The following is a 17,737-nucleotide window of genomic DNA, read 5'->3' on the forward strand; positions in this document are numbered from 1 at the left end:
TATGGTGCCGAGAACCCTTGTTTCACCTTGTAGGCTTGAAGGAATTTGCGCACCTTTCCCCGAGTAAATTGTGTTCCATTATCTGCTATGATAGTGTATGGCAATCCGAATCTACATATGATGTTCTCCCAAAGGAACTTTTTCACATTCTCTTCTTTGACTTGCTGTAATGCCACTCCCTCCACCCACTTGGTAAAATAATCAGTTGCAGCCACCATAAATCTTCTTTTGCCGCTGGCCATGGGCAAGGGCCCAACTATATCCAATGCCCACATGGCGAATGGCCATGGACTAAACACATTGTGCAGCGGCTCAGCTGGAGAATGTATGAGTTGTGCAAATATTTGGCATTTTTCACATGTTGTGGCATACTCTGTCGCATCTCTCTTCATGTGGGGCCAAAAATATCCCTGAGATATCAATCTGTGGGTAGTTGTTCGCCCAGCGGAGTGACTTCCGCAATCACCTTCATGTACCTCGGCTAGGACTTCTTGCACCTGCTGAGGCCCTATACACCTTAACAGTGGTCCACTGAAACTTTTCCTGTACAAATCCCCATCTAATAGAACGTATCTTTGACTTACTTGCTCCATCCTTCGTTTCTCCTGTTTATTCTCTATCTCCACTCCCATCAAGAAAAAATTTATAGGTGTCATCCAATCTGTTTCCTTCTCAACTATAAGCCATACACCTTCCTCTTCTGATGTACTCGGTTTGTTCAACACCCTCACTTCAATTGACCGACCCTCTGTTCTTGGAAGCACTGCAACTACATATGTTAAGGCGTCAACGTGTCTATTTTCACCGCGGCCTAAATGGGTGAACTGAATCTTTTTGAACTGGCCAGCTTTTCTTTGTAGGACCTCCAGATATCGCGCCATCCATGGGCAGCGCGCCACGAACCCCCCATTCATCTAACAAATAACCAAGTTAGAGTACGAGTACACTGATAATTCGCTTACTCCCAGATCTTGTGCCAAATCCAAACCTACTATTACTGTTTCATATTCAGACTCATTATTAGAAGCTGCAAATCCCAGTTTCATTGACAATTCCAGCCTCGTGCTCTCCGGAGTCACCAGAACAACGCCAATTCCACTCCCCGTATCTGTAGCAGATCCATCCGCAAATACTCTCCATCCATTCTGCAAATCCCAAGGATCCAAGGGATCACGTTTAAGTTCCCCCTCCTATTCCATGACCATTTCCTCTCCCCAAGTTGGATCCTCGGCTGGGAACTCTGCCATGGCTTGCGTCTTTTCTGCCGTTCTGATCTGATAATGGATTTCGTAACAACTAAGCATCACCGCCCATTTTAGCATTCTGCCTGATTTCTCTGCCTTCAACGCTTGCTTGAGGGGCAAATTTGTTATCAGCACCACTGAATGAGCCTCGAAATAAGGCTTCAACTTTAACGCAGAAAATATCAAAGCCAATGCATACTTCTTGATCCTACTGTATCGCGTCTCCGCATCTAGCATAGTTTTACTCTGAAAGTACACTGGCTTCTCTACTTTTTCTACAATTCGCATGAGGACTGAACTTATCGCATACTCGGAAACCCCCAAATACAGATACAATTTCTCTCCCTATTCCGGTCACGACAGTAAAGGTGCTTGTCCTAAATAAACCTTCAACTCCTGAAAGGCTTCTTCACATTCAGCGGTCCATTGGAAATTTGGCGTTTTCCTCAACAAACGAAACAGCGGTCTGCATTTGTCCGATGATTTAGAAATAAATATGTTCAATGCCGCTACTCGTCCTGCCAACCGCTGCACCTCTTTCACATTCTGAGGGGACGACATCTCTACCAATGATCTAATCTGCTCAGGATTCGCCTTTATTCCGCGGTAAGTAACTATATAACCCAAGAACTTTCCAGAAGTTACCCCGAATGTGCATTTCTCGGGATTGAGTTTTAGCTTATGCCTCCACAGTATGTGAAAAGTTTCTTGGAGTCCCCTCAAATGTTCTTCTTATGACATGCTTTTTTCCACCATATCATTAATATATATCTCCATATCCTTCCTAATCTTGTCTTCAAACATTTTTTCCCCTAAACGCTGAAATGTAGCCCCCGCATTCTTTAAACCAAAAGGCATTCTTGTATAACAGTAAATACCTCCTTCCACCACGAAGGTTGTCTTTTCCTGATCTGGGCCGAACATCGCGACCTGATTATATCGCATGGATGCATCCATGAAAGAGAACACCTTGAAACCAGCAGTTCTGTCTACTAACTCATCCACTTGCGGCATAGGATAACAGTATTTTGGACACTCTTTATTAACATCTGTGAAGTCTACACACATTCTGACTTTCCAGTTCTTTTTTGGAACCGCGACCACATTTGACAGCCATTCCGTGCATTCCACATCCCTGATTATCCCCGCACCTTTCAGCCGTATAACCTCCTCATGAATCCCCTCCGCGTATTTGGGCCTTACACTTCTCATATTTTGTCTTACAGGCTTCGCGTCTTCCTTCATATGCAAGCGATGACAAGCAAACTCTGGGTCTATCCCTGTGATATCTTCAATTGCCCATGCAAATATATCCGAATTCTCTGTTAGCAATTGTACTAGCTTGATTTTCCATTCCTCAAGCAAGTCTGACCCTACCGATGTAAACTTCTCTTCCTCTCCTACTCCCAGGTTCACAACCTCCAGTTCATCCAAAGTTTTCGGTCCCAGAGGAGGTTCGTACCCTTCAGTCGAATCTGCCTCCTGTAATTGCTATGCTGCTCCTTGCTTGTGTGTCAACTTCTCCCCTCCTATTCCGCGGACCATATTTTTTACTGTCACCTGATGTATGTTCTGCGCGGCCACTTGATCCCCCCTTATTTCGTACATCCCCCCCTTCGTGGGGAAGCAAATCATCTGGTAATATGTCGACAGAATGACCTTCATTTCATGGATCCATCTTCTCCCCAGAATGGCATTATATTGGGACCCAGTATCCACCACCATAAACCTGGTGAATACCGTCGTCGGACCTGCTGTTACTGGTAGTGTTAACTCTCCCATGGGCTCTGTCATGCTACCGTTAAAGCCATACATATTGGTCTGAGGAGCCTTTAACTGATCTTTATCGATATTCATCTCTTCCATGGCCCCTTTAAATAACAGATCCACCGAACTTCCGCAGTCTATCAACACCCGCTTCACTAGATAATTACTCATTGCTATGGTAATCACTAAAGCATCCTCATGCGGCGAAACCACTGATTCCAAGTCTTTTGGGGTGAACATTATGTTTCCCTCACCCATCGCGGTTTCCACAACTAACCGTGGTGTGCTCGCCACCTCATTTACCTGCTGTAAGCTCACCGTCTTTCTTATCTTGTCTCGGTGTGCATTTCTTCCAAGTGTCTCTCCACTGTAAATGACATTTATAGTTACTAAGATCCTGGCAAGAGCCTGCACTCTCTCATCTTGACGAACCTCCGCGACAAATTCTCTGAGCATCCCCTTCTCAATCATTCTTTCCACCAGCCACTTCAAAGCATAACACTTGTTTGTGGCATGGTTCCTAATCTTATGATAGGCGCAAAATGGTTTCCCCTCTATCTCTCCAGGAGTATTCCGCGGTCCTTCATAATGCTGCAACCCCTTGATCAATGGCAAGATTTCCTTTAATGGCCGGTTAAGAGGAGTCTGTTCTACCTCGCAGTATGGCTTCCTTTCGCGAATATCTCTCCTACCCCGATCCCCAGTTCTTTCAGGTTCACGATTCTCCCCTCGGTAGGATCCCCCCTCTCTTTCTTCTCTCCTACCTCTATCTTTTCGATCATCCCTATTTACAGCCTGTACTGCCTTTCCAGATTTCTTTTGTTCTCTCGCATTTCTTTGCATTATGTCCTCGTACCGAATATATTTTTCTACCTTTGGGTATAGAGCATGCAAAGTGGTGATTTCTATTTTAGACACTGACTCGTGGACTCTAGTTCCCTGCCTCAAGCCGTGCTAAAAGCAATGACCGCTGTATGTTCATCCAGATTCTCCACTCTTAGGGTCTCTTCTTTGAATCTACATAGAAATTCCCTTAACGATTCCACAGACCTCTGCTTAATGTTGAATAAGGCCGCGATATCCACAACCCTCCTTTTCTGGTGGATGAAATGATCCACAAAGGCACGCTCCAGCTCTTCAAATTTACTGATGCTTCGTGAAGACAACCGATAATACCAATCCGAGGCTCCCCCCTTAAGGTTGGCAGGGAACATCATACGGCGCAGTCCATCATACTTACTTTCCTGCCATAATGGCATCTGCTGCCTAAAGTGATGCAGATGATCTGTTGGGTCGCCCTTCCCATCATACCTTTCAAATCTTGGTTGACTAAATCTCTTAGGCAACTCCGAATTCCATATCGAATATGCCAGCGGATTCTTATTGAGGTTAGCAACTTCCTTTTGAGCGGCACTTTGGTTCACTTTCTCAGCCGCACGGTTCACTTCTCTATCCTTCTCAATCATTGCCTGTACTACCTCCAGCGTGATGCCCTCTATTGGATCTTCACCCCGGTTCTGGTACTCTTCATTTTCCCCTTCCACCTCACTGCCTGATCCCCACGCTCCATTTCCTCTTGTGTGGTTGATAAGAGCCCAAAACTGTAGTTGTAACTCCTTAATAATACTACTTTTATACCAATTATGCGAGTAATAAATAAGAGTTAATGCTAATTACGTGTTTTTATGTATTTCAGGCATGGAACTCAATTATGTGCAAAAATGTGCCACTTTGGCGACATAAAGGAGCAAAGGGTTGGTTGCTAAGAAGTTATGTGATAAAGGCCAATATTCAAGGAGACAAGCCTTTACGAAGCCCGGTCAAAAGCTGAAAAGTCAACACGGGCAGAAATAGTGCACAAGTTAGCAGAACTTCCGAAGACCATATCTTTTTACTTAGGCCTCGGATTTGGGCCTACCTTATGTCAAAACGACCGGCTCGGAAAGTGCTTTCCAATGGTCCAAGCCTTGACCTAATCAGAGGAGCAGAAGTGGACGAAACATCTGCTGAAGTCAAAGCCAACTGAAATAGGCTCTGTGGACTGAAGAAATTGGGCTTTGGGCTCGATTTTCAGGCCCAAAACATGAGACCTCAGCCCATGCACGAAATTGTGGATCTTGTCTCCTCCTTTACATAAAAAAGACTTAGCTCTTAAGAAGGATATAGTTAGATAGCTTAGAATAGAAAGTAGCCATTAAAATAGCTTGTAGATCATAGTTCTTCATTGATTAGATAAATAAAATAGTTATTTCTTGTTCATTTTGATTTTGTCATTTAAAATTGTTAGATCTAATTTCAGTTGTTATTATTCAATTCTTAGTTATTAATTTAGAATTCAATTATTGTTTAGTTAAATTTAATAAAGTTATAATCTTTATATTACGTCTAGTTTTAATTCACATCGTAGTATAATTCCCACCATTGCTCTCATTAGACTTTGAATAGATTAGTCAATCTAGGAAACTTGAATGCTAAAGAACTAAGAGTGGAACGAACTTTTTACTCCACTCTATTTCAATAGAATTGAGAGTATAGAAATCTTTGATAGCAACGCGTAATTAAGTTTAGTTTCACTTGCGTTTTGAGTTTCATCGTTCATTTCGTAGGTAAATTATTCAATTTTACATTTATCAAATGGCGCCGCTGCCATCTTAGTACTCTTTAGTATTGTTTTCTGTAGACTTGATAGTTTTTCAAAGTCCCATAACCCACCCACCCTTGTTTGGATTCTCATTGTGGTTGTGCGTTTTGCTTTTGCAAGTTTCCACGAAAAATTACTTTCGAAGCGCACTGCGCCAAAGGCAAACGGAAGTGGGCGCCCAGCCCCGCACGCTGAATCCCACCTTTTGGTGGCCCACCTAACCTGCCCCACACGCTGGAATCCTACCTTTTGCTGAAGCGACCCTGCGCCCTGCCTAGGCATATTCAGAGCGCACCCGCGCCCTCTGCTGAAACTGCCCGATTTCCACAGGTTTGTTTCAAACTTCCATTTCTTCAAAGTTTTCAATGTTCTAACTTGTTATATACACTGAGCACGCAAAACAAGACGTTATTCATAAGCGAAGCAATGAGACTTTCAGGTACTATTTTCTTCCACACCTCTCATCTTCTGTTAGAGGTTCATACTAGCATATCAGGATTGTTTGGAATGTTGTTGTGTTTCATTAATATTGGTCTTAGCCTTGTATGAGATTAAGGTCGGGCCGAAAAAAAACACCTAACGTAATTAACCGACAACGGCAACAAACAAGTCTTTCTAGTATACCACTCACTACACCTCTAGCTAGCATACCACACACACCACCTGAAGTAATGGCTGAAGAAAGAGAGTCTCCTCTCTCTGACTTTTACAAAGCCTTGAACGGTAGCCCTAAATCTTGCATCGTTATATCCGGACCCGATGGGGATTTCGAATCCCCAAATATATTTAATTTGTTACCCGTTTTTCATGGGTTATACCATGAAAAGCCCTATCAGCACATGCGTAGGATTGACCAAGTCCTTACTACATTCCACCATCCTACGGTAGGTACTGAACAAATTAAACTAAGGGTATTTCCCTTCACCTTAGCCGATAAGGCGGCGTCTTGGTTAACTGCCCAAGCGTCTAATTCTGTGGACTCGTGGGCTAAACTTGTTCAACTATTCATGGAACATTTTTACCCATCACTGAAGACAGATGAAATGCTTTCCAAGATTCATTTCTTTCGACAAAATCCTCATGAATCATTTTCAGAGGCTTGGAATCGCTTCCCTGATCTACTTATAGAGTGTCCACATCATAACCTCGTGAAAGATACGTTAGTTCGTGCCTTTTTCAAAGGACTTCTACACCACCATAAAGAAGTCCTTGACATAATGAATGGGGGTAGTTTCTTAAGTAAAGGAGCCTCAGAAGCTTATAAATTTTTAGAAGATCAGACTAAGCGTAATAATAACTGGGGGGGGTAGTGAAGATATCTCCCGCAACGCTAGTTCTTCTACAACAGTAAAGGTCACCGGTATGTTTGAGATGAAACCCGATCCGGAACTTAAAAATTTAATCGAATCTCTAACTAAAAAGGTAGATGCTATTTCTGTTCAACAAACGCCTATCCCCATCATGAATGTTAACTCCAATCCATGTAATTTCTGTTTAAGTCCAGAGCATCCCGACTCCTATTGTCCTTTCGCTTATATGCAACAACAATCACAACAAGATAACGTTTGTTCTATTAATAGCGAACCTAACGCAGCTTGGCGACAAAACCCCGACTTCGGTTGGCGGAATAATCAACAACCTCCAAGGTTGTTTAACCCAAATGTTAGGCAAACAAACAATTATAACCAAGCTCAACCACGACAAGGTCAAGCACAAGGTCAGGGTAATTATAATAATTATAACAATAATAATTATAATGCTAATAGAGGTATTGTTCCGATAAATAATAACTACCAAAATCCATTCATTAATAATCAACGTGACATAGTTCCTGTCACACAACCAGTAGCAAATACTACTCCACAACCGGATCGTTTTGATACCTTTATACAATCTCAACAACAGATTTTACAAGCCATCCAACTTTCCTTACAGCAGTTAGCTCAAGATAAAGTGCAACCTAAAGGTGTGTTTCCAGGACAAACAATACCTAATCTTAAAACACCAAACACAGCCTTTGAAGTAAACAGTAATACTAGTAACGAAATTGCAAACGTAGGAGAGATAAATTCCATCAGCACTCTCCGTTCAGGCAAAGTGGTGGATAACAAAGTAACTATGTCTATAGTTACCCCACAAGGAGTTCCTACACCAGATATTATACTAGATACCGAAACAGAAACTGAAGATCCTACCCCTGAGAGGTACCGGTTAAACCACAACCTAAGAAGCAAAAAGCAAAGGTTAGATATCCAGTAGAACCATACGCTAAACATAGTAAGAAACCACCGTTTCCCCAGAAATTAGCTATGTTAAAAAGAGATACAAACTTTGACGAGATTAGGGATGTTTTCAAAAATCTAACGATTAACCTACCCTTTCTAAACGCAATTAAAAAATTACCTCACCACGCTAAGTTTCTTAAGGAGTTGTGCATTACTAGGAGTAGGACAAATATTCTAAAAGACGCCTTTCTCAATGAACAGGTTCCAACTTTATCAGAACATAATGGAATAGTTAAGTACAAGGACCCTGTTCGTCCTACTGTACAATGCACCTTAGAAGATACTCATACGACCACTGCTTTTTTAGACCTGGGGGCAAGTGTTAACTTACTCTCTTACTATTTATATAAAGAAATAGGTCTACAAGAAATGCAACCTACAACAATGACGTTGCAATTAGCTGATAGGTCTATCAAGTATCCTAAGGGTGTAGTGGAAAACGCGTTGGTTAAGGTTCAAGATTTCTACTATCCTGCGGATTTTGTTGTCCTCGATACAGAAGTCGCTAACGACGTTGTCCCGATCATTTTAGGGCGCCCCTTCTTGGCAACTGCCAACGCGCTTATAAATTGCCGCGATGGTTCGATGTCCTTATCTTTTGGCCATCTTTCCGCTGAGGTCAATGTATTTAAACCGATCACACAGGTTCCTGATACCAATATCAATAGAGAGGTTAGTATGATCAAGATTTTAGCTCATGATTATGTCAAAACCACGTTTCCAAATAATCAGATGCACAAATTCCTTTCCTTTGGACGTTCCAACTTTAATAAGGACTCCTTGGACGTGGAGGGAATTGAGGAAGATTTCCTTCAACTCTTTTGCAACTCTTCTCCGCCACCTCGAGAGTCCCCTCCTATTGATAATCATTCACCCACCTCACATCATTCCCCTTCCATCAATGTACCCCATCCTACACCTTTTCAAAAGAACCTGGAGTTTGCACTTGACCCTCTTATTTCTTCTGTGTTTAATGATTTTCTAAATCCGCCTAATACGAATATAATTCCCAAAGAAAAGGCACATGACACCTACATTTTCAGAATGGAGACAGTTCCTACCTACACCATGAATGAGTTTTGTGCTAAACCCACATTCTCATTCTTTCCATTATTTCCTTCTAATACTTATCCTTATCCACCATATCTTCCAAAACCATCCATTTTTTCACACTCATTCACTTGGACAACCTCTCGTTCAAATATGAATAAGAAGGTGCATGCTCGGTTACGTTCTAGGTCTATCAGACTTTGTTTTAATTCCACTAGGTTGTACCGTAGGAAATCTTGGTGCCTGATTATGTTTGGGGGTGAATTCCATGTTATTTATTTCTGGAAAGACCCACAACTCTTTAGGTTGTTGATATATAAAAACTGCAAGGTATTAATATATATATCCAGTTATTTGTTAAAGTCTCGCGTATCTGACTATAAACGACTCATTTGGTTGTCTGATGTACTTCCTATCACTTCCGTATACTGATAAGTGCACCATTCAGGTAACCGGACCCTCCCTATGGAGTGTGTGGCTGTAAGTACCGGATCTTAAGTCCACGGTCAACATAATTCACGTTTTCCACTCTTGCATGTTTTCTCGGTTTTTTAGCCATGTTCTTCTATGGTGTGAATTAGGCATTTGTTGCTTTTTTGTTTTTCTTATATTAACTTTTATTCATAAAAAATTAAAAATCGTTAAAATCACAACCATAGTAAATTGAGAAGTCTCAGGAATCTGACTTTAAAAGACGTACTCACTTTTAAAAAAACAAAATTTCTCAACTCTGTGTCTAAAATTTGTTTGGGGGTGGGGTGTTCGTTCCATCTTGGATTGTTCAACTCTCCAGTTGTGTTGGTTAGACCGTTTAATGGTATTACGATTTGGATTGACATTTTATATTAAGTTAGATTTCATTCGTTTGCATAACTTACGTCATGCACGCACTTCGAGGTATTTTTCATCTTTTTATATGTCACCCACGGTCGGAATATAGTGTTTTATGGATCATTAGATGGGAAATTCTCTCCTGATCATTTCTATATCTCATTCGCATAAATCGGACCGGTAACGAAGCGGAAATTTTAGTTTAAAGTTGCGCGAAAAATCGACAAAAATCGGAAAATCAATTTGGGCTTGGGCCCAACGCACGCGCGTGCGTCTCCTTCCTCCAAAACAAACTGAATCGCGATTCTTTCCAATTCCGCCATTTCCAAATTTAAAAACCTAACCAAAAATAACAATAAAAATAAACCTCAATACACCCACACCCACACCCACAATACAATTCCAACTTCGATTCTTCTCCAAAACACTCTTCCACCAATCCCATAAAAAATAATTCCACCACCGAAAATCACCCAAAACCAAACGAAATTCGAACTACCGCGCCACCACTACTGTTTTGTTAGTAAGGGAGCCTCAAACTCCATTCCCACAGTCCTTTTAAACCCCAAATCGTTCTAAGATATCAATGGCTCAAAGACGAAGGTTGTTGCCAAAACAAGCATTTACGGCCGACCACTTCACGCCGTTTTACGGTGATGAGATGATTAGCAGGGGTTGGAATCGGTTGTGGTACTCGACAGATGATTTCTACCACTCCGATTTGGTCGAACAGTTCTATAAGAAGAGAGAGTTAGCCGATCACAAAATTTTCATAAAAGTGGCTGGGACTCGGAGAGAATTATCGAAAGAGGAGTTGGCTGAAATTTTAGACATTACGCCTGGACACCACATAGAAGCCACCGTGCAGGAATCCCAGTATACTGGTGTTACTGCGTTGATGAATGACACCCTTATGGAGGGTCAATATAATACGACTTCTCATTGTGCTCGGCGGTCGTCTCTTCATCTCTGGCAACCAACCGGGTCAGAGCTTCGGTGGATTGGTAAGAACGTCACTGGGAAGGAGAAAGTGAGCGACATCAGGTTCAGATGTCTGCACGTTCTCTGGATATTGTAAGAAAAGAGATATGAATTCTATATCCTCAAGTTTTTGCTAAATATGATTAGAGGAGTTGGGAAGAGTATCGCACCATTCCTGTTTTAATTACGAAGATAATGTTGTCTTGGGGGAATAAACCAAGAACTGAGCGGATAATGTTGAAATTGCATGCAAATGAAAGTAGTTATAAGGAGTGTATCCAAAAGACTTGGATGTTGCCGGAGGATAGGTAGTGGATTCGGATGAGGAACGGGAGGACATGACATGGTTGGATGAAGATGCCTTGGAGAGGTGTATGTCTGATTCAGAATGCATGTCAGTGTTGCATACTAGCGTGCGTTGCATTTATGCTATTTGTGAAGATATACGAGATAGACAGATTATAGTTCGAAATAAACAAACGAACCTTAACACGAGTTTTGGAATACTCGAAAAGGGTCAGGAAGATATCTTGATTAACATGGAGAATATCCACCAGCGTCACCAGGCCCAGTATACAGCAATAAAGGCTGAGATGGAAGCACAACGTTTGTTTCAAGTAGAGATTCTACGACGCATGTCACCCTTGGAGGGTTCTGTTTCAGATGAGTCTGAGAGGCATGAGCATCGTCGCCAAAGAACGAATGGATCGGGCCCTTCTTCATCCCATGACCAATCTCCATCTCAGAGCCCTTCTTCATCACATGGCTAGGTGTTCGAATAATTTTGTCACTACAACAAATTGGTTTTTTAGCGACAAAACTTTTAGTGACAATAGAAAAACGTTGCTAAAAGTCATTTTTGATGACGTTAAGAACGTCGCCATTTATACATTGTTTTACTTTTGATAATAATTTTTTTGCGACGCTTTTTACGTTGCCGAAAGTCTTATTAAAAAATTTACAAAATATTAAAAGAAGAAAAATCTTTTTGGCGACGGAAGGACCGTCAGAAATAACTTTTTATTCATTACGGTGATTTCTTGTGGTTTCTAGCGTCAGTGATAATAGTGTATTCCCGACGTTCTCAAAAAGCGTCGCTTGAAGTTTCTTTTGCGTGAAGCTACTAATTGTCGCCAATGGTATTGATAAAATTGAAAAATTAGAAGCACAAACGACGAAGATATGGACAAAAATTTTGGGTGCGAAGTTTTCCAACCCACTCAAAGTTTCTAGTTTGACATCTGCCGCCTATTTTTTCGATATCTAGCACCCATATTTTTTGAAATTTTTTATAAAAGAACTAAGGCAAAAAGAAAAAAGAAAAGAAAAAGAAAACCTAGCAACCCACACACATCTCTCCTTCTCTCTCTTGACGGAAACAAACGTGAAGAGCCTCGCCTCAACCAACAATTACCAAATAACCTTCCTTCCTGCACCGGTGAATTACTGAGAGAGAGACAGAGCAAGTTTTCACATTAATTTGTAGCTTTACCAAAACGGTGAGGAGAATTAGCCCTTAAAAATAGCCCACGTACACCAACCAATATGACAAGCAGTAGCAAGGAAAAATAAATTCTACTTCACCAGAGCATAATCAACCAGAAACAAAATCAGGACAAGTTTAGGTCTTTAACAGTCCTAATCAGCGGTTGAGTATAACACAAATAACATAATAACAGCCAAGTTGTGTGATAGCACAACCCACCGGTATGGTCAGATCGGGATCCTTCAGGTTATGTTATTTCGTTTAATAACTGGATTTGCAATATCTAAAAATTCATTCAATGAAATTTAGATGATCTTATTCAGCCGGTCTTTACCTATATGTGTACAATCAGAAAACAAATCTTAAAATAATTGTTGTTGGGCTATCAATACAAAGTAGCAGCTTGAAATTCCAAAACTTGGTTTTATTATAATTCATTTATTTCGTCTTTTGCAGGCTCCTATAAACTTTGTCTGTCTCCATTGTGTTAAACCCAGTTTGAGACCCTTGTCTATCGCTGTTTCAACAATTTGTATCCACATATTTGGAGATGTTCCTTCTTCACCACTAGTTGGTGAACTCCAGGTTATTTGTTGTCTCAACCCCTATTATTTTCATGAACTGAGTAACTAGTGTTGCTTGTTGAATATAGGTCCTTAGACTAGCATTGATGATCTTATGACCATGTCATTTTAGTTGCCTAGAGTTAAATCCACTTAATCACCTTCTAGTTGTCTGTGAACTGATTGCCTTGAAAAATTTGATCGTCTGCATACTAGGGTAGTGGCTCGTGATATTGAGAGGACATCAAGGTATCGGTTACTTTTATCAAAATTTTCTCAATTCCTAGAATGTGCAGTTACCTTGATATATAGATATAGATATCGTAAAATGTGATTTGGATGTGTAAAATCATTTAACATGAACATACACTCGACGGTCAAAGATAAAATGTGCTTTTCTTTTTTCACATGCCTTCACATGATTTATGTAGAGATGCACATATAGTGTAATTAATGGCATTTTCAACCAATTAGGTGATAGATTAATTGTTTGCTCATTAACATCTATGATCTGTTTTTTAACCGAATAAATATTTTGCGTGTCATGCAGGATCAAATTAACAACTGGAGGAAGACTGCTCTTATACTCACATCCATTCATTTCCTAGCAGCTGCTATATGGTTTATTGGTAAGTCGCGATCTGCTGCTGCTCCAGAAAAAAATTAGTAATAAGTATTAATTTTCTCACATCATCATTTTATTTGAAAACTTTGATGAATAAAATTGGATCACAATTTCGTTAAGAGAACAAGTAGTATGCTGGACTTTTTATTTCACTGGTTATCTAGTTTTTTCATCATGAGATTTCACTCTGTTTCTGCTAACCCTTTTGAGTACTCTTGCCTTTGATACTTACTTTTATTTACTCTCATTATGGATTTAAGTGTTCTATTCTTTCAGGGGCTTATCAAGTCAAGGGGTTTCTCTGTTCACACTTATATTAAATGGGTCAAATTTTTTGTGTCGATTTATAATTTTTCAGTTCAAAATTCATGGTAGGTTTCTTTTAATTGAGATTTGATGCTTCAATTTTGATTTGTTGTATGTGATTGTAGGTTCTTTTGGGAATTTATAAGAGAACTTGAGAGAAGATTTGTAACGAAACGTTTTTACAACTTGAAGACTCTGCAGATATCCAAATGAGGTTCTTCTTGTGTGAATGCATGAACATATTCCTCTGTATCCTTTAGTATGGTTTCTTTGCTAACAACTTTCTCTTTTAGTCATCATTTGATTTGTATCCAGTTCCTTTTGGCCTACTGTCTTTCTTAGCGTCTCTAACATGATAATACTGATGATCTGAAAGAGTCACCCATACCCAATATGGAATCCTCGCCTGTTATGGAAGATATTGATGCAAAACACAGGTTCTTTGAATCTCAGAAGATCCAGAAGAATATAGCGGGGAAGAAAATCAACACATTAGCAAAGGTGATATACTCATATCTTGCTTTGTTATCTTGTAAAGACCCATGTATATTCAAGCCTTATCCCCCTGTGGTGTGTATGTTACCATTATGTTATTTCTTCTGGGAAATTTCATTCCATTCAATTGGGTTGCTTTTATTAAATTGTTAAATTCAACTCGTTTTTTAGGTGTAGTGGAGGACATCTATGTTTGATGTTTGGAAGTAGCTTTATAGGTGTTGGAGGGTGGAGTGACATTCATGATGAAAGTCTCCTAGCAGTAACACTTTGTATCTTGTGTTTATTGTTGTTGCAGTAAGTTGGGACTATGATAATGATCATTTAAGCATAGGGATTAGAAATAAATCTTTTTAAGTACACATCCAAGTATGCTAAAGGCCTTAAAATTTTGATTCATTTATGCCAGGTCAGGGATTTTTGTACTAACTTTGCATCAGGAGGTACTAACTAACTAGTATATTATTATGGTGGTCATGATTTTTTTTGCTGGACAGAGTATCTCAATTCCTAGATGGCAGTATTTTTGTCCTTAAAGGTAGTGCCCTGCCATATTGGATTTTACTTTTGATTACTTTTTGATGGTCAAATCGATAATATTTTATTTTTGCAAATGTTTGTCATATTTGTCTATAGATGTTTGTTTGTAGATAATTAATGAGTATTGTTTTTCTCCTCCATAGATTAATTTGTTTTACTGGCAAATAAAGTATCGGTTTAGATGGATATATATGGGATGTGGCGTAGATGGATACATGCATAGGGGTTTAGATGGATATATATGGGATGTAGCGTAGATGGATACATGCATGGGGATGTTCGCTAGATTTCTTTTGTTATTTTCACCATGTATAACGACTTGATTTTTTTTTCAAGTATTTGGATTGATCTATGGAAGACGTGGATTATTGATGTATTTGTTTTTATTGAAGTCTATAAACTCGCTAATATTAATGGGAAACTTTATTGGTTATTATATACTATTCATGTTTTGAGTCTCTTTTATTTAAGTTTATTATTAATTATTGTACATTAATGCTACTAGAAAATACAAAACAAATAAGGAAGTTTTGTGGAAATAGGGGAACAACAAATTTCAAAAGTGTCCACTTTTATTGTTGTTAAATATCACAAAATGCAATTATAGATGATGATTAGAACGATGCTTTAGTGACACTAAAAATGTTGCTAACAACATAATTTTTTTTTTAAATTGGACTTGTAGTGACGATTATAACATTGCTAATAATGTTTAAGTTTTCAAAAAAATTGAACTTTTACCGACGATAGATACGTTGCTACTAAGGTCTTAATGGCCGCGATTTTGGAATCGTCACAAAAAGTATATTTTTTGCGACGTTATTGTATTGAGAACACGAAAATGAGTTAGCGATAAAATGGAAGCAATAGCGACAATTTGCATCATCGGTGAAGGTCTCATATTTGGCGACGTTGTAAAATCATCGCTTTGTATCTTTGTCGACTATATCATTACCAATGATGGCGGGACACTCTAAAAAACATCGCAGAATATAATTAGTAACGTTTTTTCAATATTCAGCGACACTTTTTTTTGTCACAAAAGACCCCGTTTCTTGTAGTGTGTATTTCATTGTTATTTAGTTGTTTTTATTGTTTTATTAGTCGGATATTAGTTAAGTAATTAAATTTGAATTTGGTTATTTTATGTTATTTGAATTAAAATTTAATATAATTTGGTTATTTTTGAATTGTGCGTGGTTGTTATCATTAATCCCACCTTCCCGAATTGTTTGGGGGTGATATTAAATAACTTAGCATAATTCGTTTATATGTTCGTCTATTTTAGAATTTGTTTTGGAGTGAGGGTTGAGAATATGACTGATATGGCCATCGCTATGAATAGATATTGTGGTATGATGAAATATCGATGAGTTAAGTAGTTTCTATCCTCAATTCAACCTAAAAGATATTAGGGTTGTCTTAGAATCAAGAATATGAGTTATTTCCGTTTTCGGGTTTGGAAATTTTATTATTTCCGGCAATTGCCTTAAAGCTTTTTGGCAACTTCTCGATTCGTTTTAGCAATTTAAAACTTATAAAAATTGCATTCATTCTACACTCACAACCCCAACTATATCTCACATTCATCTCTCACGTTTCACTCCCACTTTACCTTATTTTTCCTTTTGCAGACTTCGCCTTATCAAGAACCCGAAGCGCTTCGCTTCTAAAGCCCTCTGTCGAGAAAATCTTACCCCGAAAGACTGCCTGCTTACTACTTCAAACCAAACCAGAGCTTACTGCTACCAAAACACTGGAATTCCAGTTTTCATCCCGGAAGCCACCCAGCGCCCATCCCAGATAACGGTGAGCGCCCCCTCGCTTCCTAAGTGCTGGACCTCAAATTTCACCAGAGCGCCACCCGCGCCCATCCCAGGCATAGCTTGAGCGAACCCTGCACCCTGACCCCTGTGAGCACCAAAAATTTCCAGTTTTCTGAGGGTTGTTCTAGGATCCTTCGCATCTTTTCCAACAAGTTATTGGGGATGACATTCCCTCGTATCATACCGGAACATTCATTTGAAGATTTATTCCAAAGTGACACCTATGGTGCGTGGTTTTGCGAAGTGATCATTGATAAGAGCCCACCTAACCATCATACTTTTAGACCAATTATGTGAGTAATAATTAAGAGTTAATCGACACGATTCACGTGTTTTATGCATTTCGAGCTTCAAAGTCCATTCTGCGCGAAATGTGCCACTTCAAATGAGATAAAGGAGCAAAGGTCGGTTGCTAAGGAGTTCTCGTGATTAAAGGCCAAGATTCAAGAAGACAAAGCCTTTCTAAAGTCCGGTCAAAATCAAAAGTCAACGCGGCGAAACAACACACAAAGTCGTAGCAGAACTTCCGGGGTCGATCTTTGGACTCGGACCTCGAATTGGGCCTACCTTATGTCAAAACGACCGCTCGGGAAGAGCTTTCCAATGGTTTAAGCCTTGATCCAATCGAGAGGCAGAAGTGGACAAAAATTCTGTGAAGCTAACTTCACAAAGAGGCCTTTTGAACCGAAAGAATGGGTTTTGGGCTGATTCTTCTACCAAAACATGGCTCCAAGCCCATGCACGATTTTGGATCCGAAAGTATAAAAACAAGAGCTTGACTCTTTGTTAATGGTAGATAGTTAGACCTAGATTAGTTAGCCTCCATTAATTAGTTTTAGAACTTAGTTTTAGAATTTCAATTAGTTAATTAATTAGTTTTTCATATTTTGTTTTAGATCTAGTTTCATGTTTAATTAATTACTTTAGAACAAAGTAGATTATTAATTTAGTATTTGAATCATTGTTTTATTATTAATTAGATTAATAAAATAGTGTTCTTGATAATCTAGTTTCATTTCCATTAATTGTTTAGTTTCAATTCGTAGATTCAATTACTTGTCATTATTAGTTTCAATTAATTATTGCATGATTAGTTT

The 17,737-nt window shown here is 39.3% G+C and overlaps 1 protein-coding gene and 1 long non-coding RNA gene across 7 annotated transcripts; one reads left to right on the top strand and one right to left on the bottom strand.

Annotated features, from left to right (window-relative positions):
- Positions 1–914: 914 nt before the first annotated feature.
- LOC147480852 (uncharacterized) lies at positions 915–1,805 on the bottom strand. The gene is made up of 3 exons (XM_086578761.1): positions 1,632–1,805; positions 1,203–1,589; positions 915–1,145 (listed from the first exon to the last, which is right to left on the bottom strand). The coding sequence occupies exons 1-3, from the start codon at positions 1,803–1,805 to the stop codon at positions 915–917; spliced, it is 792 nt and encodes a 263-aa protein (XP_086434887.1).
- Positions 1,806–12,094: 10,289 nt separating this feature from the next.
- LOC147480853 (uncharacterized) lies at positions 12,095–15,252 on the top strand. Of its 6 annotated transcripts, none has more exons than XR_015206210.1 (6): positions 12,096–12,531; positions 12,742–12,870; positions 13,399–13,477; positions 13,750–14,028; positions 14,156–14,280; positions 14,446–15,252. It is a non-coding gene; the product is annotated as an uncharacterized LOC147480853 (long non-coding RNA). The 6 variants fall into 6 exon arrangements; XR_015206211.1 differs by having other exon boundaries at positions 13,905–14,028; positions 14,156–14,812; positions 14,958–15,252; XR_015206208.1 differs by having other exon boundaries at positions 12,097–12,531; positions 13,905–14,028.
- The last annotated feature ends 2,485 nt before the right edge of the window (positions 15,253–17,737 follow it).

Source organism: Coptis chinensis, chromosome 8 (assembly GCF_015680905.1).
Source record: "Coptis chinensis isolate HL-2020 chromosome 8, ASM1568090v1, whole genome shotgun sequence".
NCBI classification, from domain to species: Eukaryota; Viridiplantae; Streptophyta; class Magnoliopsida; order Ranunculales; family Ranunculaceae; genus Coptis; species Coptis chinensis.

Excerpts from the sequence above, each read along its gene's own strand:
- LOC147480852 (XM_086578761.1), bottom strand. The coding sequence starts at position 1,805 with ATGTCGTCCCCTCAGAATGTGAAAGAGGTGCAGCGGTTGGCAGGACGA. Across the intron at positions 1,590-1,631 it reads AAGCCTTTCAGGAGTTGAAG|GGAGAGAAATTGTATCTGTA; the intron begins GTTTATTTAGGA and ends TGACCGGAATAG. Across the intron at positions 1,146-1,202 it reads CAACTTGGGGAGAGGAAATG|AATGGATGGAGAGTATTTGC; the intron begins GTCATGGAATAG and ends TGGGATTTGCAG.